The sequence below is a fragment of the Hyla sarda genome, chromosome 7 (assembly GCF_029499605.1).
Source record: "Hyla sarda isolate aHylSar1 chromosome 7, aHylSar1.hap1, whole genome shotgun sequence".
Classification (NCBI taxonomy): domain Eukaryota; kingdom Metazoa; phylum Chordata; class Amphibia; order Anura; family Hylidae; genus Hyla; species Hyla sarda.
In genome coordinates, this window is record NC_079195.1 from 69,890,407 (window position 1) to 69,917,034 (window position 26,628).

At 43.3% G+C, this 26,628-nt stretch overlaps 1 protein-coding gene across 16 annotated transcripts in view; it reads right to left on the reverse strand.

Annotated features, from left to right (window-relative positions):
• Window positions 1-280: 280 nt before the first annotated feature.
• Window positions 281-26,628, reverse strand: part of BTRC (beta-transducin repeat containing E3 ubiquitin protein ligase) — a 278,342-nt gene continuing 251,994 nt past the window's right edge. For 14 of the 16 annotated variants that reach the window (XM_056529521.1, XM_056529523.1, XM_056529517.1 and 11 more), the window contains 3 exons: window positions 16,270-16,348; window positions 8,810-9,003; window positions 281-1,199 (listed from right to left, as the gene is read on the reverse strand). In XM_056529521.1, coding sequence (XP_056385496.1) covers window positions 8,842-9,003; window positions 16,270-16,348 — 241 coding nt within the window. In that variant the 3' untranslated portion in view covers window positions 281-1,199; window positions 8,810-8,841. Of the gene's footprint in view, window positions 1,200-8,809; window positions 9,004-16,269; window positions 16,349-26,628 lie in introns of those variants that run through there. The other 2 variants (XM_056529532.1, XM_056529531.1) reach the window with 2 other exon arrangements.

Here is a 26,628-nt window from a genome sequence, read left to right on the forward strand (position 1 = left end):
CAGCCCGTTTGTATTCAGGCCTGGAGCGTGTTCACTCCGGGTCTGATTACCCGCGACCACACGGCCGGCGGTGTGTGACGTCACGCCTCCGCCCCCGTGTGACTTCACGCTCCGCCCCTCAATGCAAGCCTATGGGAGGGGGCGTGACAATCAGACCTGGAGTGAACATGCTCCGGGGACTGATTACAAACGAGGCGCAGCGTGCAAGATCCTGGGGGTCCCCAGCGGCGGGACTCCCGCGATCAGGCATCTTATCCCCTATCCTTTGGATAGGGGATAAGATGTCTAAGCACCGGAGAACCCCTTTAAGGTGGTCGACTTCTGAAAGAATATATGCATGACAACACATTGTAACAGAGCAAACTGCACAAGTACATAAAAATACAAAAAAATTGCTCCTTTTAAAGTGATGTTCCCTTTAGGATAACAAAAATATCTAATTCATGTATTTTGACTCTACATTTTAATAGCCCATACAGTACTAAACATGGGTCTACAACACAAGATTTGTTACAATACAGAGGGAGGAAACAAATATACAAGCAAACACTGAAAAAAAATGGAAAAAAAATTACAATAATTTAAAAAAAGGAGTGGGGGGATTAAAAAGAAAACATCCATGCTTACAAGGGTAAAAACATACATTTTTATTTCCCTGGGGGTCTTGAGTCAGTCTTAAGAAAAAAAAAAACTGATTCCAATTTCCCATGTCTTTGCATAAGTTCTATGTATTTCCAATGTAACCAGACTTGATAGCAGTGTGAGCGGGGGATACCATTGAAATTGTTCTTTCGCTTATAGCAAAGCAACAGCTATTCTGGCAAGACATTTAAATATATTTAAAAGAATCTGTGACTTGTCCATTTCCTACATTTAAACAGTCTCCTTTTCTACTATACCCCCGGTCACTGATACAGGAGAGTGCAAGCTCCAGCAACACAATAAAACAGCAAACCCCTGTAACCAATGACAAATAAGGGGTTAAAGGAAAAAAAAAACGACAATGATAATCTTCATATAGCAGCACTCCAGCAGTCCGCTGTGCAGGAAGGCCCGGGCTGCTTCCAGCTGTCACACCAGGCCATTATTTCAGGGTGTGCCAAGACGTAGAGGTCTTTTTCATCAAATACTGCTCAAGTACATTGTTTATTTTCCCGGCATTCACAGGTGATTCATTTACTATATCTTCCAAACAAGTCCTGCAGCAAAAACATACAAAGTATCATTAACGTAAAGATATTAAAGGGGTTATCCAGGAAAAAACTTTATATATATGTATGTATATATATATATATATATATATCAACTGGCTTCAGAAAGTTAAACAGATTTGTAAATTACTTCAATTTAAAAAAAATCCTAATCCTTTCAGTACTTATGAGCTGCAGAAGTTGAGTTGTTCTTTCCTGTCTAAGTGCTCTCTGATGTCACGTGTCTCGGGAACCGCCCAGTTTAGAAGCAAATCCCCATAGCAAACCTCTTCTACTCTGTGCAGTTCCTGAGACAAGCAGAGATGTCAGCAGAGAGCACTGTTGCCAGACAGAAAACAACAACTCAACTTCAGCAGCTGATAATTATTGAAAGGATTAAGATTTTTTAATAGAAGTATTTTACAAATCTGTTTAACTTTCTGGAGCCACTTGATATATATATATATATATATATATATATATATATATATATATATAAAAAGTTTTTTCCTGGAATACCCCTTTAAGAAAAAATGTTTTCCTCCTTCATTCTTACAATGCATTAAGAAAGTCTTTTTTCGCATTTTGTTATATTGCAACCTTATAACAAACATCATGCCACACCCCCTCCATTCATGTCTATGGGAGGGGGAGTGACAGCCGTCATGCCCCCTCCCATAGACATGAACGGAGAGGGAGTGGCGTGATTACACGAGGGGGGGGGGGGGGGGGGGCGTGGCATGATGTCACGTCACCAGTCCCCGAATCACAGAGGTTTTTGAGAATGGAGCTGCAGCCCCGCATAGAACGCGGGTGCTGCACGGAGATCGCGAGGAACCCCCGCGATCAGACATCTTATCCCCCCTCCTTTGGATAGGGGATAAGATGTCTTTGGCCGGAATACCGCTTTACCTTTTTCCACCCTATGACATATAGTTACGTCATGGGAGGGAATACATTAAAGCAAAGTGACATATATATATTTACCTCCTTTAGCATTAACCTTCTATGAAGAGTGCAGCAGCCAGGACTTGTCTCAAATGACGGGCAGTGCCGATTGCGCCGATGCCCAGCATTAACCCTTTCGATTCTTCAAACAAAGTTGATTCTGGGATCTACAAGGCTAAAGTTTTGATGCTAGTGGATTCGGGGGGGGGGGGGGGGGAGGATGATCGGGACCACCGTGGGGTAATCGGGATAGTCAGCTAGTAACCAGCGTCGGGTCATTTTTGGACCATATCTGCTTTTGCTGCTGGACTCAAACCACAGCAGACCAGACCAGCAGTTTTCAGTCCGGCAACAAAAAATGGCAGCATTAATCCTACATCCTAAACATGTATTATTATCTTGTCATACAGGTGGCAATTATGTGCTGCTCCTCATTGCAGCAATAGTGGGCGTAGCTTCAACATCAGCCTAAGCGCTTATGTGCATCAACCCTACTGGACGCTGCTGTTCTCTAGTTTTGAGTCCCTTTTACCAGTTAAATTGCCCTTGTTGAAAGCAGAAGTATATTGAGACTAGTTACTATGCATTTCTCTAATACAATGGTCTATGTATCTTCTTTTTGAAGACTAGTTTATACACACAATCTGCAAGTTAAAGGTTGTGCAACTATCTATATATATATATATATATATATATATATATATATATATATATATATATATATATATTTATTTTGCTTCACTTATCTTGTATTGATCCCGAGTTATAGCCTATGCAGATATCTGAACTCTTCCACCACTTGCTGCTGAAAGGCCTTGATAGAGCTCTGTCTAGAGAGCTCAGTCTATTGATACGCTTTTTGATGTTATACAATTGTGAATGCAGATTATGTATATAAACTGTAAAATGATGTCTATATTGCTGTAATGACATAACTTCCATGCTTGATGCGTTGTGATAATGTAGGAACCATTCGTTCTGTGTTTCTGAGATTTAACATTAAGTTCTTTGTACCTGTAACAAGGGTGAGTAAACCAGGGTCTGTATTCAGTTGCTTGTGGAAAGCTGCTGTCTGTGCCTAAACTATTTTTCTGATGTAAGATGTGTATTGCACAGTTTGGAAATGTCAGTGAACTCAAGATAGCAAAATGTAAAACACATCAGAACCATTTATCAAACTAAATGGGTCAGAAAAGTGGCATAAGAATAAACTGAATGAAGCATGTGTGCCATTTTTAATCTTGGTGAGCCATGAACAACAAGGGAAAGTTCTATTATTGACTTCCACCCATTTTTGGAGCAAAATACTGGCATACAGTCATAGCCGTAAATGTTGGCACCCCTGAAATTTTTCAAGAAAATGAAGTATTTCTCACAGAACAGGATTGCAGTAACACATGTTTTCCTATATACACATGTTTATTCCCTTTGTGTGTATTGGAACTAAACCAAAAAAGGGAGGAAAAAAAGCAAATCGGACATAATGTCACACCAAACTCCAAAAATGGTCTGGACAAAATTATTGGCACCCTTGACTTAATACGAGAAAGGAAAAAAGGTGACTGGTTCTCTAGGTCTATGGGGATTACTATAGTGATTTTCTGGTGAGATTGGGTGGTGGAGTGGCTTCTCACCAGAAAATCACTTTAGTAATCCCCATAAACCTAGAGAACCAGTCACCTTTTTTCCTTTCTCGTACTAATTGCCATTTGGGTATATAGGAGATTATACCTTGACTGAAGTTCTCGGTCACCACAAACAGATAGAGTACATCTCACAAATCTATTTTTTTACCCTTGACTTAATACTTGGTTGCACACCCTTTGGAAAAAATAACTGAAATCAATCTCTTTCTATAACCATCAATAAGCTTCTTACACCTCTCAGCTGGAATGTTGGACCACTCTTCCTTTGCAAACTGCTCCAGTTCTCTCTTATTGGAAGGCGCCTTTTCCCAACAGCAATTTTAAGATCTCTCCACAGGTGGCCAGCCACTTCAGAACTCTCCAGCGCTTTGTTGCCATCCATTTCTGGTGCTTTTTGACGTATGTTTTGGGTCATTGTCCTGGTGGAAGGCCCAAGATCTCGGATGTTAAAACAGCTTTCTGACACTGGGCTGTACAGTGCGACCCAAAATCCATTGGTAATCCCCAGATTTCATGATGCCTTGTACACATTCAAGGCACCCAGTGCCAGAGGCAGCAAAACAACCCCAAAACATCATTGTATCTCCACCATATTTCACTGTAGGTACTGTGTTCTTCTCTTTGTAGGCCTCATTCCGTTTTCGGTAAACAGTAGAATGATGTGCTTTACCAAAAAGCTTTATCTTGGTCTTATCTGTCCACAAGACGTTTTCCCCAGAAGGATTTTGGCTTACTCAAGTTCATTTTGGCAAAATGTAGTCTTGCATTTTTATGTCTCTGTGTCATCAGTGGGGTCCTCCTGGGTCTCCTGCCATAGTGTTTCATTTTATTTAAATGTCGACAGATAGTTCATGCTGACCCTGATGCTCCCTGAGCCTGCAGGACAGCTTGAATATCTTTGGAACTTGTTTGGAGCTGCTTATCCACCATCCGGACTATCCTGCGTTGACACCTTTCATCAATTTTTCTCTTCCATCCACGCACAGGGAGATTATTTACAGTGCCATGGGTTGCAAACTTCTTGATAATATTGCGCACTGTGTACAAAGGCAAATCTAGATCTCTGGAGATGGACTTGTAACCTTGAGATTGTAGATATTTTTCCACAATTTTGGTTCTCAAGTCCTCAGACAGTTCTCGTCTCCTCTTTCTGTTGTCCATGTTTACTTAGTGTGGCACACACAATGCAAAGACTAAGTGAACTTCTCTCCTTTTTATCTGCTTTCAGGTGTGATTTTTATATTGCCCACACCTGTTACTTGCCCCAGGTGAGTTTAAAGGAGCATCACGTGCTTGAAACAATCTTATTTCTCCTCAATTTTGAAAGGGTTCCAATCATTTTGTCCAGCCCATTTTTGGAGTTTGGTGTGACATTATGTCTAATTTGCTTTTTTTCCTCCTTTTTTTTTTTTTTTTTTTTTTTAGTTCCAATACACACAAAGGGAATAAATGTGTATAGCAAAACATGTGTTACTGCAATCCTCTTCTGTGAGAAATACTTCATTTTATTGAAAAATTTCAGGGGAGCCAACATTTACGGCCATGACTGTATCTGGCACAATTTGTACCAAATTATGCTAGTTCTATTGTCTTTCTAAAACCCACATGTGTGCAGTGCTTCAAAAGCGGTGTCCTGTCAGTCAACAGCTTCACTTCTCTGTGACTGTGATATGCTTCTTTAAGCCACTTTAGGTATTTTATTTAAAAGAGATGGCTTCTTCAGGATGGATGTCATGGTTGCATGTTTATATAAAGGGAAGATGCCAGTGTTTAGTGACAGGTTAGAGAGATAGGTTATAGCTGGTATAAACAGTGTAGTAAGGGTGGGGAAAAGGTGGGATGCGATTGGGTCAAGTGCACAGATGGTAACATGCAATGTAGAGAATAGTATGGAGAGCTTGTCTTTGGTAAGGGTGAAGAAGTGAGTAATGGGTAGGGGGACCTGGTGCGTGTAAGGATGGGTTGTGGAGACTAAGAGTTAAAGCTTTTTCTGATTTTGGCAATCTTGTGTTTGAAGTTTGTGGCAAAGTCTTCAGCTGAGATGAAAGATGTATGTGTGTTATAGCAAGGAGCAGATCCATTTGTAACAGTGCACTGTCCTCTACTGTGTTATCTACTATACACAGTACACTGTCCTCTATTATGTTATTTACTATACACGGTGCACCTTCCTCTTTTGTGTTAACCACTTCGCAGAGCTTAGTATTATCTGCAATGTGTTGAGTTCCATTGTGTTTGAGGGAGGCGAGTCAAGAGCTGACGCAACTGGGGTGTTATAGAATGTAGTGGCTGTGTCTGCATCGTGGAGAGAGGATATGGTGAAAAGTGGCAGAAGAGAGTGTGTGAATGTTCAAGAGGTTATCAAGTATTACAAAAAAATAAACTTTATTTTTTTTTTTTTTTAAATGAAGCCAAAGTTAAAATACCACAAACAACCTGAGGTACGGTGCTGTTTTTGGAAGATATTAGCTCTGTTTTTCTATTCCTGCATATCTTCTCCAAGATGTTTGGAATTTATAGAAGGGCGTGTTAGGTTCTGGATCTGGGGGGGGGGGAAGTAAAGGTGAAGAGAATATAAAGAAGTTATGGTCACATATGTGGAGAGGTGTCTTTAATGAGGACAATTGTGTGGCTGCAGGAACCACTCTGAGAGACCAAAGGAGGAGATTTGCATTAGGAGTTTTGAGGTGTCTGACTGGGTGCAGTCATTGTAGAGTTTATGGATTTTTCAAATTTGTTGCGGACTGAGTGTGTGTCCCAGAGTGCACCGGAGACAGGGCACTACTGCCACCAGTGTCTGGCTAAGCGGGCAGGTCCTGCTTTCACCTCTTGCTTCAGAACCAGGAATAAGAGAGAAGACCGGAGGACTGGACAAAGGCTATCTAAAGCTGTAGGGGACCAGCATTTGTCTGGGCTAGGAAAGTATGCCATATTTCAAATTTTTTTTGGTTAAACACTGGAATATCCCTCTTAGTGGTGATGCACAGCACAACTCCTTTCTGGCTTACTGGCTAGGATGCATATAGTGTATTCCTTCTGCTTAGACCAAACTGGGTCTGCAGCTGTATAGCCACGGGCCCAACTCAGGAGGAGGAGGTGCATCAAATCTTCCACACCACCTCCTGCTTGAGGGGAAAACCTCTTCCAGAGCAGGGACATACATCATTTTGACAAAAAGGGGTCCGGGCCTGTAAGCAGTGGTGTGTTATGCATCACCCCTTAAAAGGGTATTCTGGCTTTATACATTTTATCCCCTAATCCAAAGGATAGGGGATAAGATGCATGATCGCAGGGGTCCCAGTGCTGGGGACTCCCGCGATCTCGGTGCAGCACCCGGCATTCTGTGCCGGGCGCTGCCTCCACGTCGGGGCCGTCACGCCCCCTCCCACAGACATGAATGGGGGGGGGGGGGGGGGGGTTATGGCGTGACGTTACTAGGGGGCATGGCCGTGACGTCACGTGCGCGTCTCAGAGGCAGCACCTGACACAGAATGCTGAGGGCTGCACCGAGATAGCGGGGAATACGGGACAAGATGTATAAAGCCGGAATACCCCTTTAACTATTTATACACTGAGGGTCAGGCCAAAGATTTCATCCCCCCCCCCCCCCAATGTCTACATAAAAATGTGAATTAAAAGTCAATAGCCCAGCTAAAAAATTACTGTTCTGCCCTTATCTGTTAAAGTCTTGGTATTAATCGTCCAGCAAAAGCATGAAAATTCAGGTGTTACTGTAGCTAATATCACTGACCTACTGTTCTTCCTATCTCACATTCATGTGTTTTGCAGGTTCCATGTGGAAGCTGAGTGTCACATGAGATTTCCCTGATATGGCTCTGGTTAAAGGGGTACTATGGTGGAAAACTTTTTTTTTTGGTGCCAAAAAGTTACAGATTTGTAAATTACTTCTATTAAAATGAACTTAATCCTTTCAGTACTTATTAGCTGCTGAATACGACAGAGGATATTCTTTTCTGTCTGTCCAGTGCTCTCTGCTGACACCTCAGTCCATGTCAGGAACTGTCCAGAGGTGTCAGCTGAGAGCACTGTGGACAGACAGAAAAGAAATCCAAAAAGAAAAGAATTTCCACTGTAGTATTCAGTAGCCAATAAGTACTGTAAGGATTAAGATTTTTTTCATAGAAGTAATTTACAAATCTAGCAACGAAGGTATGTGCGTGCACTCACCGCTCAACGGAGACTGTTCAACATGGGAGTCCGGTCCACGTAAAGGCTGGATCCCAGCATCGGTGCAGGCTGGAGGGCGCTCGGAGGCTACGCCGGCTGTTTCACACATGTAAGAGTGCTTCTAACGGACTCTTTTTGAGACCGGAAGAAGCACGATTACAAGTGTGAAACAGCCGGCGTAGCCTCCGAGCGCCCAACTGCCTGCACCGATTCTGTGATCCAGCCTTTCCGTGGACTGGATTCCCATGTTGAACAGTCTCCGTTGAGCGGTGAGTGCACGCACATACCTTTGTTGCTACATTTGTTGATACTTCAAACTTTTCGTATGTGCACCCCGCAGGAAACGCGTTTATGGGCCACTGATGTCATGCAGTATTCCCGTTTTTCAGGTGCAGTAACGCTGTAGTGTGCCCTCTCCTTTCCTGGTCTTTTTGCATTGTATAATTTACAAATCTGTTTAACTTTTTGCTACCAGTTGATTTAAACCCCTTTACGGAAAAAAAGTCTGATTGATGTCTTAGTCCAGCACAGCCTAGATTTTGTAAGAGGCCAGATCTTCAGTGTGATGGCTACCCATTCCTAAATCCTGTCTCGGAGCCCTGGACACTCATGGGTGAGGAGGAGTGCGTTGTTGTGGTTGGCTGCAATCTCAACAGTGAGGCTTTAGATGCAGATGGGTCAAAGAGAAACTAACTCCTTTAGTTTTGTAACACAAGACAATGTGTGTGAATTCAACACATATCCAGTTTAGCATATAATAGAAACAAAAAGGTGATATCAGAAATCTAGGAAAAGAAAGAATATAATATTGAAAACATGACGTTTACTGGATCTTACCTGTGCAATTGTGAGGTACTATTTAGTGTAATTTATCTGGAGATATAAGTGTATGTTCTAGAAGGTGAACGGCTGGACTCCGCATGTGCATCTGGATCATTTAGAAAATCCCAAATGAGTATAGTGTCATCGTGAGAACTGCTGACTATTTGGAACTCATCAAACTGGAGGCGGAAAACTCTTCCTGAGTGTTCCTGACAAAAAGGAAATATAGGTGTAAGAAACAATGACATACATGTAGGCAACAATGACATACAACTAATGGCTGTAAAGACCCTGTGTAGCCCCTCTTTCACATCTGCAAAGACCCTGTGTTCCACATCAGTATGAATAATAGGATATGTTTGGTAGTGGGCTTTTTGCTTAGATTTTTGCAAAGGGGCTTAGGACAAAGAGACAAATGGTATCTTTTACATGGTATCTGTCTGGGCTCCCATAATAGAAGAATGCTTTCATTTTTTGGTGCCAAGTGTCATAGAGGCATACCCAAGCCGCTAAACTGCTGAGGGCTTGAACTCCTCCTTGCTCCTCCTCTCATCCCTATTCGTGCTTGAATGAAACTCACCTAGAAGCTGAGCCCTGACTGTCAATCAAGGTGGTCAGCTGTCAGACAAAAGTTCATGCGGCCATCTCGTCCTATCCCACTTATACATGAATGTTTGGCTTAACCGAATGTTCACCTGCTCTGAAAAGGGGGGGGGGGGGGGGGGTAGAGGTAAGCTGCTGCCAGACAGCTCTTGTGGAGACTTATCTCCCTGAAAACAAAAGGGTTGTGCAGTTGAAATCTAACTTGCCCTTCTCTCCTTTGACATCATCTGTTGGGGTAGAATCAGGCAGCCCCTATACACTCTAGACAGATGGTGGTTCAGCAAGCTTTGGTATTAAGTTTTTGGGACCTTAAAGCATCATTGTCATTTGGAATAATGTTTAACAATATGTTAAGACATGTCAAAAGTTTAGATTGCGCCTGGTCTCAGTCCTGTTGCGATTGCAAGTTACCGCTGGGTGAAGTGCGCATCAACGCATGCCTCTCTCCCTGGTTGTTACTCACATCTGACTCATTGTCCTTAGACTCTAAGGGTACATTCACACTAAGGAATTCCATGAGCGGAACTCTGCAAGTGGAATTCTGCGCAGTGAATATTACCATCAATGTGACTAGGTCTTCCGCGAGACCCATTCACACTGAGGAATTTCAGCAGCGGACAATTCCGGCACCGAAATTGTTCCACACAGAGAATGAACATGTTCATTATTTGTGTGGAATTCCATGAGCACTGCATAGACGTCAATGGCGTCCTACCGCCGCACGCGGAATTCTGCAAGTGGAGATACCGCAGTGTGAACGGACCCTAATGCAGAGTATAAGGCCATATTCACATGGCATAAAATGTGCTGAATGTCTGCCCGGAAAATACAGGGAAAATTCTGCACATTTGAATAAGCCGACAGGCGCTAGGACTGCTTGGAAATGCGTGGTCTCATAGATGGCAATGCATTTCCGAGCGAAATCTGCAGATTGAATAGACATGTCTATTCTTTCTGCAGATGCCGATGCAGCAGAATCCCATTGAAATCATTGGAACTCTGCTGCTGCGGAATGTTTGTCCAAAATATTCAGGTGGAATTCCGCCATGTGAACACACCCTAAGTCAGACAGAGCAGCTGGCCGGAAACTGAAGAGCATACCGTGCTCAAAAGTCAAAAGTTTTCCCAATGCCAACAACACTAAGTGGACTATGCCTGGCCTTCCACTGAGAACATCATGGTGCAAAAGTATGAGACTATAAAAGTGCATTGGCTTCACAGAGGTACATATACTTTTTTATATGAACCATGGAATAACCTCTACCCCTATTCAATTGTTTCCCAAAAAAGGTGTCTCCAGGTGTTGCAAAACTACGACTCTCAGCATGCTGTGAGTTGTAGTTTTGTAACAGCTGGAGGCACCCTGGTTGGTAAACACTGCCCTATTTACTTAAAGGGGTACTCCGTTGGAAAAAAATATTTTTTCTTTAAATCAACTGATGCCAGAAAGTTAAACAGATTTTTTAAATTACTTCCATTAAAAATATTTGATCTTTCCAGTAATTATTAGCAGTTGTATACTACAAAGATAATTCTTTTCTTTTTTAGATTTATTTTCTGTCACGACCACAGTGCTCTCTGCTGACACCTTTGTCCATGTCAGCAACTGTGCAGGAGAAAATCCCCAACATAAGCTGCTCTGGACAGTTCCTAAAACGGACAGAGGTGTCAGCAGAGAGCACTGTGCTTGTGACAGAAAAAAAAAAACCTCTGTAGTATACAGCCGCTAATAAGTACTGGAAGGAGTAAGAATTTTTTATATTAGTAATTTACAAATCTGTTTAACCTTCTGGCACCAGTTGATTTAACAAAAAAAAAAAAAAAAAAAAGTTTTCTACCGGAGTATCCCTTTAAAAAGGGCTAACCAGCAGGAGGGGCACAAGTTCTGGTTGAAAAAAAAAAAAAAAAAAAAAAAAAAGGACATTCTTTCTAATCCTTAGAAAGACACATATTATGAAGCCAATCATATAATGTTGCTAAAATATTCATATAGAACATTGGCCATAGGATGCAGGTGATGTGATTTCTGTAAAAGATTTATTACAGAGGGTTTACCCTCATCTTCATTCTACATAATAATCTTACATCCCATCTATCATTACATTATAACTTACCGTATATACTCGAGTATAAGCCGACCCGACTATAAGCCGAGGCCCCTAATTTCACCCCAAAAACCCAGGAAAAGTTATTGACTCGACTATAAGCCTAGGGTGGGAAATACATCATCCCCCGGCATCATCCAGACCCCCGTCATTAACACCTGTCATCATCCCCCCCATCATCATCACCTGTCATCATCCCCCCCTTCATCATTAACCTGTCATCATCCCCCCTTCATCATTACCCTGTCATCATCCCCCCTTCATCATTACCCTGTCATTATCCCCCCTTCATCATTACCCTGTGATCATCCCCCCTTCATCATTACCCTGTCATCATCCCCCCTTCATCATTACCCTGTCATCATCCCCCTTCATCATTACCCTGTCATTATCCCCCCTTCATCATCCCCCTTCATCTTTACCCTGTCATCATCCCCCTTTCATCTTTACCCTGTCATCATCCCCCCCTTCATCATCCCCCTTCATCATTACCCTGTCATTATCCCCCCTTCATCATTACCCTGTCATCATCATTACCCTGTCATTATTCCCCCTTCATCATTACCCTGTCATTATTCCCCCTTCATCATTACCCTGTCATTATCCCCCCTTCATCATTACCCTGTCATCATCCCCCTTCATCATTACCCTGTCATTATTCCCCCTTCATCATTACCCTGTCATTATTCCCCCTTCATCATTACCCTGTCATTATCCCCCCTTCATCATCACCTGTCATCATCCCCCCCTTCATCATTACCCTGTCATCATCCCCCCTTCATCATTACCCTGTCATCATCCCCCCTTCATCATTACCCTGTCATCATCCCCCCCTTCATCATTACCCTGTCATCCCCCCTTCATCATCCCCCCCTTCATCATCACCGCCTGTCATCATCCCACACCACCCACTTCATCATCACCGCTTGTCAATGTCTGATTTAACAGTGGTCTTCAACCTGAGGACCTCCAGATGTTCCAAAACTACAACTCCCAGCATGCCCGGGCAGCCATAGGCTGTCCGGGCATGCTGGGAGTTGTAGTTTTGAAACATCTGGAGGTCCGCAGGTTGAAGGCCACTGCCCGGGCCTTCATCATCATCCAGCCCCCCTCCCCCCTTTAGTTTTGTACTCACCTCCGCGGGACGTTAGGGTGAGCTGGTCCGGGCCATCTGTGTTGCAGGGACCGTCCGCTGGGGAGGGATAGTCGTTCCGGGCTGTCACAAGGCCTCTTCTCCGTGCTTCGCGCCCGGCCCCGGAATAATGACATTTCCTTGACGACGACGCATAGGGACGCCCGGGCCCGGAATAATGACGTCAAGGAACGACTATCCCTCCCCACCGGACGGTCCCTGCAGCACAGATGGCCCGGACCAGCTCACCCTAACGTCCCACCGAGCAGAGGTGAGTACAAAACTAAAGGGGGGAGGGGGGCTGGATGATGACGAAGGCTCGGGCAGTGGTCTTCAACCTGCGGACCTCCAGATGTTTCAAAACTACAACTCCCAGCATGCCCGGACAGCCGATAGCTGTCCGGGCTTGCTGGGAGTTGTAGTTCTGAAACATCTGGAGGTCCGCAGGTTGAAGACCACTGAGGGCGGAGAGTTCACTCGAGTATAAGCCGAGGGGGGTGTTTTCAGCAAGAAAAATCGTGCTGAAAAACTCGGCTTATACTCGAGTATATACGGTGCATTTATAGAACACATTTTAGGACCCGTTGTAAGTTATCACTAAATAATGTTAAAACCTGGTTCAGACCACGAGCTATAAAAATGAGTCCTAACATTATCGCACCGGATCAACCAGACGTTGCAACGTCTTTATAAACTTCAAAGTGAAGACAAATGAGCCTGCGATCACCAGCCATGAACTATGAACCTTCTCCCACTGCTTGCAATTTGAACAGAAGCTATAGGAGGCTATTCCATTCCTGGTACTCAGCCAAGATTAATTTTGGACGGCCATAATGGCAGCACTCTAAATTCTGATCTCCTGTGGTCACAACCATACACAAAACACAGCTCCCCATCCTTTTAAGTGTGTGTCTATTAAACAGGCCACAGTGAAATTTTGCCAAGAGGGAAAATAATGGCTCCTGGATGAGGCCGCAATTACACAGATCTTGTTTCACATCAACTTCGGTAACAAATCGAGAGGCTTGCGCTTAATACCACTTGCTAAAAATGAAACGGAAGCCTTTTGGCAGTCGGTTCTCTGATGCTATGTATCACTAATCCGCTGTTCTGTACAAATACAAAGTATGTGTCAGAGCCCTAAACACGTGAAAGTACACGGTCATCAAATAGATGTTTGCCGGTATTTACTGAGTATTCAATTCCAATCTTAAAAGAAATGCTGAAACAGAACACAACATACATTTTTACTACAACCATTAGTGACTGAAGCTGACCATAGACATTACATTACTGACAGTGGAACCTACTGATTTAGGTGGGCCCAGCCGACCATCTAATTGTACAGAGGAGTCGCAGGAGAGACGCGTTGGGCAATTTAATGGGGTAAGAACATGGAATTAAAAAAAGGATTTTTATTAAATCAACTACAATAATATTCCACATTATACAGAATAGCAGAAAACAAATGGGAAAAAAAAACAGTTTGGGAGGCGATGCTCACGTCTTGAACAAAGACGAAGGACCCAGGCAGCAGAGGACAACGTATATTTTATTTGAACAGTGAGGACCACTGTCCCCACTGTTCAAATAAAATATACGTTGTCCTGTGCTGCCTGGGTCCTTCGTCTTTATTCAAGTTGTGAGCAGCGCCTCCCAAAGCATTTTTTCCAGAGTTGCACACTTAGGTGTAGCAGCCCACAAGGTCGGTATATCACTTTGGTGTGGTGGAGGCTGCACACCATTGGATATACCTCATCAGGGAGAGCCCCCTGTGTGTGTTTTTGTGTGTGTGTCTCTCCCTATATACATTATACAGAACCTGTGCATTATAACAATATTTCCTCATCTTAAATCCCCTTTCCCCCAAATAAAAAGCATTTATTTATTTTAAACTAGTAAATCCTAAAAAAAAAAAAAAAATATTAATAGATATATATCTCTACTCTATGCATCTAATATTTGTTTGTTTCCGTGAAATCCCATTTTAGTTTAAACTGATTTTCCCTAGTTTAAACCAGCTTTTACTGAAAGTATTTGCAGTAATATCTGGTGTTAACTAGGGAAAAGCAGTAACGTTGTCACAAAGGTGTTTAGTAAGAAAAGTAATATATATATATATATATATATATATACACACACATACACACAAACACACACATACTGTATATATATGCTGTATACATACACATACTGTATATATATATATATATATATATATATATATATATATATAAATTGGATAGTGTTTTAAGTGTACTAAACTGAAGATCCAGATTAAAGGCCAGTTTGAACGAATGGAAAACTATAAAAAAAAAAAACTGAAATTGGCAAAATTGCGGTGTTTTTTCAATTTTATCTGCCAAATATTTTTTTTCGGTTTTGCAGTATATTGTATGGAAAAAAATAAGGATGTCGTTACAAAGTACAATTGGTTTAGCAAAAAACAAGCTCGGATATGGTCCTGTAGATGTAAAAATAAAAGAGTTAAGGCTATTAAAAGGCGAGGAAGAAAAATTGAAATGAAGGAAGAAAAATTTTCTGCGTCCTATGTTAACCAAGGGGGTATACATGAAATCTTATATGTACTTTCTGTTCCATACTCAATTTCTCATATTCGGACACTGTTGCAGCATAAAACTGCATAATAATCGGCTAAGCTCTTTCGTATAAGGGTTTCCTCCTCTGATATCTGTTTTCCTTGCCAGGTTGATAGAGGATCATTCTTGCATGCTGTATGGAGTTATCTGTGTGTGGTTCCCTTCTGGAGAGCGGTAATGCAGTTTCTGGCGGATCGTCTGGAATTCCCTCTCGTCTCCACCCCTTTGGTTTGTTCATTAGGTCTAATTAATGATTTGGAGTCGGGCTCCCATAGGTGCCTCCTCATACATTTTCTGCTGTTTTGAGCCTGTAAGGTAGTGGTAATGGCGTGGAAAGATACCTCTCCTCCCTCTATGTCCCTTTGGTTTAACTTGGCTAATAAATATGTTCCATTGTATAGAACCCTTTATATTAGCCGTAGGTGCCCCAAAAAATGTTGACAAAGTCTGGATACCCTGGTTGATATTGGGAGAGTTGGTTGTTCCCTCTGAACGTGTAAGTTCTCCTCAGTAAAGGTGTTTACTATCTTACCCTCAAATGGTGGTTTAGGGTTCCTGCGAGTGTTTGCGTGGTGTGTGTGTATGTTTGTCGATGTGTTGGGCAGTTTCATCTGGGGTCTTCATGATTGCCCTGGCTCTATCTGTTGCACTTATCTGATATTATACTTTTGATGGTTGTGACGGTGCTTTTGTGGAGATCTCTGGAGTGTCTCGTTTGTACAGTGTTTTTACTTGTTATGTAAAATTTATAAATAAATACTTTAAAAAGAAAAAAAATGCATAATAATGATAAAACATAAAAGATTTGTTTAAAAAAACAACAACTCCATACTAGCAATATACATAAACTATTGTACTTGGTGCATCGTATATTACAATGTTAATCTCACAATATTCCCTGGTGAATTTTAATTTGTAATCCTAAAAGATCCTAAGAGATCCCTCCCATTAAATAACAAGCCTTGTGTTATTCCAGCATGTTTTAATGCCTTAATGCTTGTACGCAGCCAACACCACAAATCTCCGTATACTTACCACAAGTGTCCGCAGACAAAGTGTCCCCGCGGGAGCGCGCGGATCTAACGCAGCCACAAGGTCCCATACTTTAATTTTCCTGCAAGCCAAAGAGTAAGTTATAGATCGCTAGCAATAGGAAAAGACAATACAATAAAACGAGAACAGTGCTCAACAAATGAAATGTTGAAATGGGGAATAAGCTCATATGGTATGAAGCGATACACGTAGGTTAATGCACAATGATTACAATGACTTTATTAGGTGCCTGAAGGACATTATAGGGGTCATCTTGGCAAAAGAGAAAGGACACTAAGTGACTTTCCATAGATTATTAAAGTAGTGAGTTCCTGCAAGTAAGGTTCAGTATAGTGGAAACTTGAAAGGCAGGAGGGCAGCACTTCTTTATGGGTTTGTGCCAAGCACCTAAGCCTATAATACCACAAGTCTCTAAAAATGGAATCCCTTGCAGAAATAAAGACAGAATGCAACTGTAGTGATTTTCTGGGGTTGCTTGACACAGAGCATGAGTGAAAAAAAAAAAGCAAATGCAACTAATATAAAAGATTAAGGCTACCGCCCCACTATTTTATGGCTGTATTTTTAACACTCCACAATCTCGGTGCAGCCCCTGGCATTCTGTGCCAGGTGCTGTCTCCGAGACATGGCGGCCATGCTCCCTTGTGATTTAACACCACACCCCCTCCGTTCAGGTCTATGGGAGGGGGCTTGACAGCCGTCACGCCACCTCCCATAGACATGAATGGAGGGTGCTTGGCATGACATCTCGGAGGCAGCACCAGGTACAGAATGCCTATAGGGGATAAGATGTATAAGGCCGGAATACACCTTTAAAGATGCTTCTATAAGCAATGAACAGAGAAAAAAAGACACTTCTTGAAGCCAGGTTCTACAAATCAGACACTCATAAGATCACAAAAACGTAAAATGCACCCCAATAAATAAAAAAAGCAAATTGTACACAATATCACACCAAACTCCAAAAATGGGCTGGACAAAATTATTGGCACCCTTTCAAAATTGTGGATAAATAAGATTGTTTCAAGCATGTGATGCTCCTTTAAACACACCTGGGGCAAGTAACAGGTGTGGGCAATATAAAAATCACATTTGAAAGCAGATAAAAAGGAGAGAAGTCTTTGCATTGTGTGTCTGTGTGTGCCATACTAAGCATGGACAACAGAAAGAAGAGAACTGTCTGAGGACTTGAGAACCAAAATTGTGGACATATATCAACAATCAAGGTTACAAGTTCATCTCCAGAGATCTAGATTTTCCTTTGTCCACAACATTATCAAGAAGTTTGCAACCCATGGCACTGTAGCTAATCTCCCTGGGCGTGGAAGGAAGAGAAAAATTGATGAAAGGTGTCAATGCAGGATAGTCCGGATGGTGGATAAGCAGCCCCAAACAAGTTCCAAAGATATTCAAGCTGTCCTGCAGGCTCAGGGAGCATCAGTGTCAGCGCAAACTATCCGTCCACATTTAAATGAAAGGAAACGCTATGGCAGGAGACCCAGGAGGACCCCACTGCTGACACAGAGACATAGAAAAGCAAGACTACATTTTGCCAAAATGAACTTGAGTAAGCCAAAATCCTTCTGGGAAAACGTCTTGTGGACAGATGAGACCAAGATAGAGCTTTTTGGTAAAGCACATCATTCTACTGTTTACCGAAAATGGAATGAGGCCTACAAAGAAAAGAACACAGTACCTACAGTGAAATATGGTAAGGGTTCAATGATGTTTTGGGGTTGTTTTGCTGCCTCTGGCACTGGGTGCCTTGAATGTGTGCAAGGCACCATGAAATCTGAGGATTACCAATGGATTTTGGGTCGCACTGTACAGCCCAGTGTCAGAAAGCTGGGTTTGCATCCGAGATCTTGGGTCTTCCAGCAGGACAATGACCCCATACATACGTCAAAAAGCACCCAGAAATGGATGGCAAAGTGCTGGAGAGTTCTGAAGTGGCCAGCAATGAGTTCAGATCTAAATCCCATTGAACACCTGTGGAGAGATCTTAAAATTGCTGTTGGGAAAAGCGCCCTTCCAATAAGAGAGACCTGGAGCAGTTTGCAAAGGAAGAGTGGTCCAATACTCCGGCTGAAGTAAGAAGATCATTCCGGTGTAAAAAGATCATTGATGCGACTGAATAGGAAGCATCTGATTTCAGTTATTTTTTCCAAAGGGTGTGCAACCAAATATTAAGTTAAGGGTGCCAATAATTTTGTCCAGCCCATTTTTGGAGTTTGGTGTGACATTATGTCCAATTTGCTTATTTTCTTCCCTTTTCTGGTTTAGTTCCAATACACACAAGGGTAATAAACATGTGTATAGCAAAACACGTGTTACTGCAATCCTTTTCTGCGAGAAATACACAGACTGCCCACCTGGTTTTGCTGTTAAATCTCATGTTCAACCAGTGTCTCACAACTTGGATAGCATTTACATCTACATAGTGAGTGCAGGAAGTGAGTTATAATATCACTGAATCTACATCTGCTCTACCGTTTGTACAATGTTTTCATTATTGTCTGTCAGCGTTTGCACAGTCACGTGATGCAACATGAGTGAGCTTTGCTGTCATCTCACTGGTGCCCATTAGACCCGAGCCTTATAATGAAGCCCCGTGGTGATCAGACCAGGAGTAGATTTTGATAAATGCTCTGACTAATGAAACATGCTTCAGCTTAGTTACAACCCAACGAAAAATATGAAGATTTTTTTTCCACGCATTTCTAAGATTAACCAAGACAAATGGCATAAGAACAGGTGATGTTAATTAATGGAGCATTTAATGGCATCTGAAAGACACAACACATTCCTTGTATCTTAATTCTTACATATTAAATCTTTTACCTACAGCGTCTTCTCTGCATAATTGTGATTAGGAACAAAATCATTTTATCTTCTTTACCAAACCATTAAACTGTAGCTGGAAAAAAATAAATGAGGCCAAAGGCAAAAATTTGCCTTGTAAATGAAGAGGTGCATTCCAGTGGGTTTTCGGCTGGACATTGGCCTCAAGTGACAACAGGAAATGGCTACCATAAGAGCTCCCATGGGGGTTGTGACTGAGGTTTCTCAGAATTCTGATTGATAAATTTGTTTAGCTATGCAGTGCCCTAGGTGAAACGGGCATGCAGGAGTCTTAAAAAGCTGACTGACAAATTCTATGGGTGCGATAATGGATTCCATGTAGGTCACCATCCAGCTTTCTCAAACTCCTTAAAGGAGTAGTCCAGTGGTGAAAAACGTATCTCCTATCCTAAAGATAGGGGATAAGTTTCAGATCGCAGGGATCCGACAGCTGGGGTCCCCCGCAATCTCCTGTATGGGGCCCTGGCAGCCTGCGGGAAGGGGCGTGTTGACAACCGCACGAAGCGGCGGCTGACACGTCCCCTCAATCCAACTCTATGGCAGAGCCGGAGCGCTGCCTTCTGCAATCTCTGGCTCTGCCATAGAGTTGTATTGAGGGGGCTTGTCGGCCACCATTTCATGCAGTGGTCAACACGTGCTATCTGGCCATCGAGCCGGGGCCTCGTACAGAGAGATCGTGGGGGGCCCCAGCAGTCGCACCCCCCGTGATCTGAAACTTATCCCCTATTCTTAGGATAGGGGGTACGTTTATCACCACTGGACTACCCCTTTAATGCCAATTTTTCCTAGTTATATGGTGATACTTAAAAAAAGCATTTCAGGGTTTTAATGAAAATTTTTTGCTTACATAGTGCAGCATAGGCTATTAGAGAATAAAGTAGAGGTTCTTGTGTATGTCTTGTGCATGCCTGTTTAGATGATGTGGCAGGCATGGGGTTTTGAGCCATGCTTGTTTCTGATTCATAGCAGTAATGAATGTGTCATGGTGCCTACATTTCCCATGAATCCTTTGGTTTTGTAGGTAATTCAATGCACCTAATGAGACCAACCTATCACCTGGTCAGTCTCGAGGAACCAGAATTCTAAACAGCTGAGCCTCATAAGTAAGTTGGTGACAGTTCACACTACATGCAGTGTTCTCTTATTCAAAATATTGTTTTTTAATAGAAATATTGTCATGGGGCAAAAGTGATTTGACCTAAAATTACAATTGACGTATTTTGTCAAGATGTGAGATCTTTAGGCTGTGTTGGCACATTGAATGTTTACTGTATTTTTTTTACTCATTGCTACTGCGTGTTGCCCGTTTCTGGTAAAAATGACGTTAATACTGCGATTTGCACAATTGCATTTTAATATGATGCTTTTTTTCCCATGATGTTGGAAAAATTACATCAAAAACAGAAAAAAGGCAAATAAAAAAAAAAATTAAAAAAAACAGAATATGTGAAGACAGCCTCAGGTGAAGTGTATAACTACTATACATTCTGATACCATAGACATAGCAGCAGCATAAAGATTTGGTTGAGGAGGGGTATGGGAACTAGCAAGAGGGGATCTGAGTTCACCCGGAATCAGCTGACTCAATGGACATCCTCTGACACACATTTAGCACGGTAACTTTGTCAGAGTCAGACTGGTGTTCACGTGACATGATATGGGCATGGACATGGTATACACATGACGTGACATGATATGGGCAAAACAGGTTTAGATGAAGTTCAATGGCAATTCCCAGCAGCTTCTCTGTGACGTCAAATCATATAGTACGTGTACCTAAACTGTACAAGTTGAAGAAGTTGCAAACCTTTCATTTACTACCCAATCCTTAATATGCTGGTACCTTTAGAAGAATCTCAGTCTGTATTATAGATTCCATTAGGAAAAACAATATAAAACCATATTTAAAGAGAATCTGTCAGCAGTTTTAAGCTACCAACAGTACTGACAGCCTCATTGTCAGAGAGAGGAGTGGACACACCTTAAATGGGCACTGTTAGATACAAAAACTATGTTGTAAAGCATGTATAACCAATAGGTTTTGCAATTGCTTTCATTAGAAAATTTTCTGTATTTCATACTGAAAAAGCCAGTCAAACAACTGCCCCCCCCCCCCCCCCCCCCGCCTGCTAGACACATACAAATTAGATGTACATGGTCAGGATTAGGTACGGAGTGATATATTTTTTTTGTTGGATCTGACGGGTACACTTTAAATCCCAATCAAGCAGCTGCTTAACCCCTTAAGGACCAGGCCATTTTACACCTTAGGACCAGAGCGTTTTTTGCACATCTGACCACTGTCACTTTAAACATTAATAACTCTGGAATGCTTTTAGTCATCATTCTGATTCTGAGATTGTTTTTTCGTGACATATTCTACTTTAACATGGTGGTAAATTTTTGTGGTAACTTGCATCCTTTCTTGGTGAAAAATCCCAAAATTTGATGAAAAATCTGAAAATCAATCTTGCATTTTTTTTTACTTTGAAGCTCTCTGCTTGTTAGGAAAATAGATATTCACATTTCCAATATGTCTACTTTATGTTGGCATCATAAAATTAACAACTTTTTACTTTTGGAAGACACCAGAGGGCTTCAAAGTTCAGCAGCAATTTTCCAATTTTTCACAAAATTTTCACTCACTATTTTTCAGGGACCAGTTCAGGTTTGAAGTGGATTTGAAGGGTCTTCATATTAGAAATACCCCATAAAAGACCCCATTATAAAAATTGCACCCTCCAAAGTATTCAAAATGACATTCAGTCAGCGTTTTAACCCTTTAGGTGTTAGGTACCATTTTGGAAACTAGACCCCTTGAGGAACGTAACAAGGAATTAAGTGAGCCTTAATACCCCACAGGGGTTTCACGACATTTGCATATGTAAAAAAAAAAAAATGTTCACTAAAATGTGTGTTTCCCCCCAAATTTCACATTTTTGGAAGTGTTAATAGCAGAAAATACCCCCCCCCCCCAAAATTTGTAACCCCATCTCTTCTGAGTATGGAGGTACCCCATAAGTTGACCTGAAGTGCACTACGGGCGAACTACAATGCTCAGAAGAGAAGGAGTCATATTTGGCTTTTTGAGAGCAAATTTTGCTCGGGGGGCATGTCGCATTTAGGAAGCCCCTATGGTGCCAGAACAGCAAAACCCCCCCACATGGCATACCATTTTGGAAACTAGACCCCTTGAGGAACGTAACAAGGAATAAAGTGAGCCTTAATACCCCACAGGGGTTTCACGACTTTTGCATGTGTAAAAATTTTTTTTTTTTCACAAAAATATGTGTTTCCCCCCCAAATTTCACATTTTTGCAAGGGTTAATAGCAGAAAATACCCCCAAAATTTGTAACCCCATCTCTTCTGAGTATGGAGGTACCCCAAAGGTTGACCTGAAGTGCACTACGGAAGCCCCTATGGCGCCAGAACAGCAAAAAAAAAAAAAAACACATGGCATACCATTTTGGAAACTAGACCCCTTGAGGAATGTAACAAGGAATAAAGTGAGCCTTAATACCCCACAGGGGTTTCACGACTTTTGCATCTGTAAACATTTTAATTTTTTTTTCACTAAAATGTGTGTTTCCCCCCAAATTTCACATTTTTGCAAGGGTTAATAGTAGGGATCGACCGATATCGATTTTTTAGGGCCGATACCGATACCAATAATCTGTGGAGGTTAGGGCCGATAGCCGATAATTTATACAGATATTCCGGTATAAATTATCGGCTATTTCTCTTTCCCCCCCCCCCCCCCCGAAGCCGCTGCAGATCATTGATCTAAAGCGGGCGCTTTAAATCAATGTACTGTAGCGGCTTTTGCAGTGCCAGAGACCGCCGCCGCCACTTGCTTCTCTCCCCCTGCCTGTATAAAGCCCCCCTGACTTATAATACCCCCTTGTCCTGTGCCCCTCATATAATGCCCTATGTCCTGTGCACCTCACATATAATGCCCCCTGAGGGTGCAGAACAGGGAGCATTATATGTGAGGGGCACAGGACATGGGGCAATATATATGAGGGGCACATGTCAGGGGGCATTATATGTGGGGGCACATGATGGGGGCATTGTATGTGAGGAACACAGGACATGGGGCATTATATGTGGGGGTCACAGGACAGGGGGTATTATGTATGAGGGGCACATGACGGGGGGGGATTATATGTAGGGGCACATGACAGCCCACCCGTCATGTGTCTATATATATATATATATAATGCCCCCTGACTTATAATACCCCCTGTCCTGTGCCCCTCACATATATTGCCCCCTGTCCAGTGCCCCTCACATATAATGCCCCATGTCCTGCCCCCTCAGGGGGCATTATATGTGAGGGTACAGGACAGGGGGCATTATAAGTCAGAGGGGCATTATATGGGAACATGACAGGGGGGGCTGTCATGTGCCCCCACATATAATCCCCCCTGTCCTGTGTTCCTCACATATAATACCCCCCTGATATGTGCCCCTCACTTAAATTTGCCCCCCCACACTTATAATTTGCCCGTCCATCCATACAGCGCCCGAGCAGTGCTCACCTTTCTCACGCTGCTACGTTCTTGTACTGTGAGTGAGAGCTGCAGGGACGTGATCTCCGGGCGCCGGCGCAATGATGTGATGTCATCACGCCGGCCTGCCGTGGATCAGGGGCGTTGCTAGGTCTACAAAAGATCCGGGGCACTGGCCATGGCTGAGGGCGGAGCCACAAAAGGAGGGATCATAGGTGGCGGAGTCACTCGGCAGGGTCACTCAGATTACAATATACACTATATACACAGTACACAGTATACAGTATATGTCTGTGTACTTCCTTGCTTCTGTGCTCCAACCACTGCTCCTCTGGTCCGAAGCCGATGGGCCATAGCAGTAGGTACCCGGACCAGAGGAGCAGTGGTTGGAGCTTCAAAGGTAGCGCGTGCAGCTGCTGCATAATCACCGTTCTGTCCAGGGCCAGAGTGGGACCTAAAATAGGCCTGTGCATATTAGACTATTAGCCCTTTTTTTGTGGGGGACCCAGCAGCTGGACTCCCACCAAAATAAAATGGGCTGCATTGTGAAATCTCCTTAGTTCAAGTGGCTTTTCAGCTGTTGCAAAGGAACAACTCCCATCATCCATGGAAAGCTTCAGGCATGATGGGAGTTGTAGTTTTGTCACAGCTTGAGAGCCACTTATTGGGGTATCGTTTCACTGCAGGACTTTCAAGTGACTACAGCTCAGATGAGAAACAGGCGGACTATACAATGGTTTGACTCACAGGAGACGTCTTCTCTGCTGTATTTTCTTTTTTTCTTCATCTGGTCCAGACACCAGGTCTTCTTTCATCTTCTCTGCAGAGTTGACGCTTGGACATCACTGGTTCCTCATTTTGTCAGCAGATCCTCATTGTCTGTATGAAGACAATAATCATTGTAATCCTGCCAGATACTATTATGGGGGAGATTCATCAAAACCTGTGCAGAGGAAAAGTTACTGAGTTGCCCCTAGCAAGCAATCAGATCGCTTTCTTTCATTTTTTAACAAGGCCTCTGCAAAATGAAAGAAGTGATCTGATTGGTTGCTATGGGCAACTCAGCAGCTTTTCCTCTGGACAGGTTTTGATAAATCTCCCCCTATGCCCTTAAATATAATCCTGCCAGACATCATGCCATACACTGTTTCATCTGTTTGGCAGAATCCCACCCTTGTGGTGACCTCCCCCGGACCCCTAAGTCCCCCCCAGACTCATCTTTGTCCTCGTCTTTCAGACCTCTAAGGGCTTGCCCACACTGCGCACATTCAGTTGGCAGAATTCTGCCTGCAGCAGGCGACACCTAAGTCCTCAGTGATAGGACCACGCTGACAGCAATGGAGTGTGGCAGAATAAACATGTTCATTCTTTGGGAAGACGTCCATTGCGCCAGCATAATTCCACTGTGGCAATTCCACAGTATACACAGAGCAACAGAATCCCATTTTAAACAATAGGACTCTGCTGCTAGTGGATTTCCACAGTGAAATTATGCCAGCCGAATGTCCGCAGTGTGGATGAGCGCTTAGTCCCCCCAGACCTCTTAGTTCTCCTCCAGATCCCCCTTTTACCCTTGTTTGGAACCCTTAGTCCAGTGGTGTCCAAACTGTGGCCCTCCAGATGTTGCAAAACTACAATTCCCAGCATGCCCGTTCCATTGGCTGTCCGGGCATGCTGGGAGTTGTAGTTTTGTAACATCTGGAGGGCCACAGTTTGTACACCACTGCCTTAGTCACTCTCAGACCCTCTGTTATCCTCCTCCAGCCACTAGGTCCCCCCCCCACCAGATCCCCTTGTCTCCTTCTCCACCACACTTTTCTGCCCTCCTCCCCGACTCTATAATTATTAAAACTTCTCTGCCATCAACCACACACACACACACACACACACCTCTTTGATGCTTTATTATCTTCTAAACCCCACACCCCCCCGACCCCTGTTATTTTCCACACTCCAATTACAGCCTCCTCCCTCATTCCATACTGCTCTTTCTCTCCCCCCCCCCATCCTCCTTTTCACTCACCTTGTGGGGAGGACAGCTGAAGCAGCTCTGTGGCGGCGGGATGTCCTCCTCCTCCTCCTCCAGCCAGGGTACGGACCGTGACGTTAGGTGCCTGCGTTGTGTGCTGCGTCCCTGCCTGTTAACTCATCGCTGTTGTAATAAAGAAAACTGTGTCCCTGTAGCAGAATGTGACTCTTCTCCACAGGGACACAGTTTCCTTTATAACACCGGCCTGGAGCGAGGTCCCCTTCAGTGCCGAAGGGGAGGAGAGCGGCGAGGTCCGCATATGCTTTATTAAAAGTAAAAGTGCAAGGGCAGATGACCGGCCACTGTAAATATGCCACTACCGCCACCTGACATTCGGGGCTCCTTTGCTGACATATGGGGCTCAGGCCCCGGATAATTTGACCTAGTGACGCCGCTGCCGTGGATGGCAGCGTGAGAAAGGTGAGGGAGCGGAGGAGCGGGACAGCTCCCTCTCCACCATGCTGTCAGCTGTCAGGCAATTGCTCCGCACGGCAAAACAAGGCGTGCGCACGAATCGCGGGGCTTCAGTCCCGGCCTGAAGTTCAGGGCCGGGACTGAAGTCCCGCGATTCGTGCGCACGCCTTGTTTTGCGCATTATCGGCATTATCGGCAGGTTAGAAGCCGATACCGATAATGGGAAAAAACGTGAATATCGGCCGATAATATCGGCCGTGCCGATAATCGGTCGATCCCTAGTTAATAGCAGAAAATACCCCCCCAAAATTTGTAACCCAATCTCTTCTGAGTATGGAAGTAACCCGTAAGTGGACGTCAAATGCACTACGGGAGCGCTACAATGCTCAGAAGAGAAGGAGTCACATTTGCAAATTTTGCTGAAATGGGGGGGGACATGTCGCATTTAGGAAGCCCCTATGGTGCCAGGACAGCAAAAAAAAAAAACACATGGCATACTATTTTGGAATCTGCACCCCTCAAGG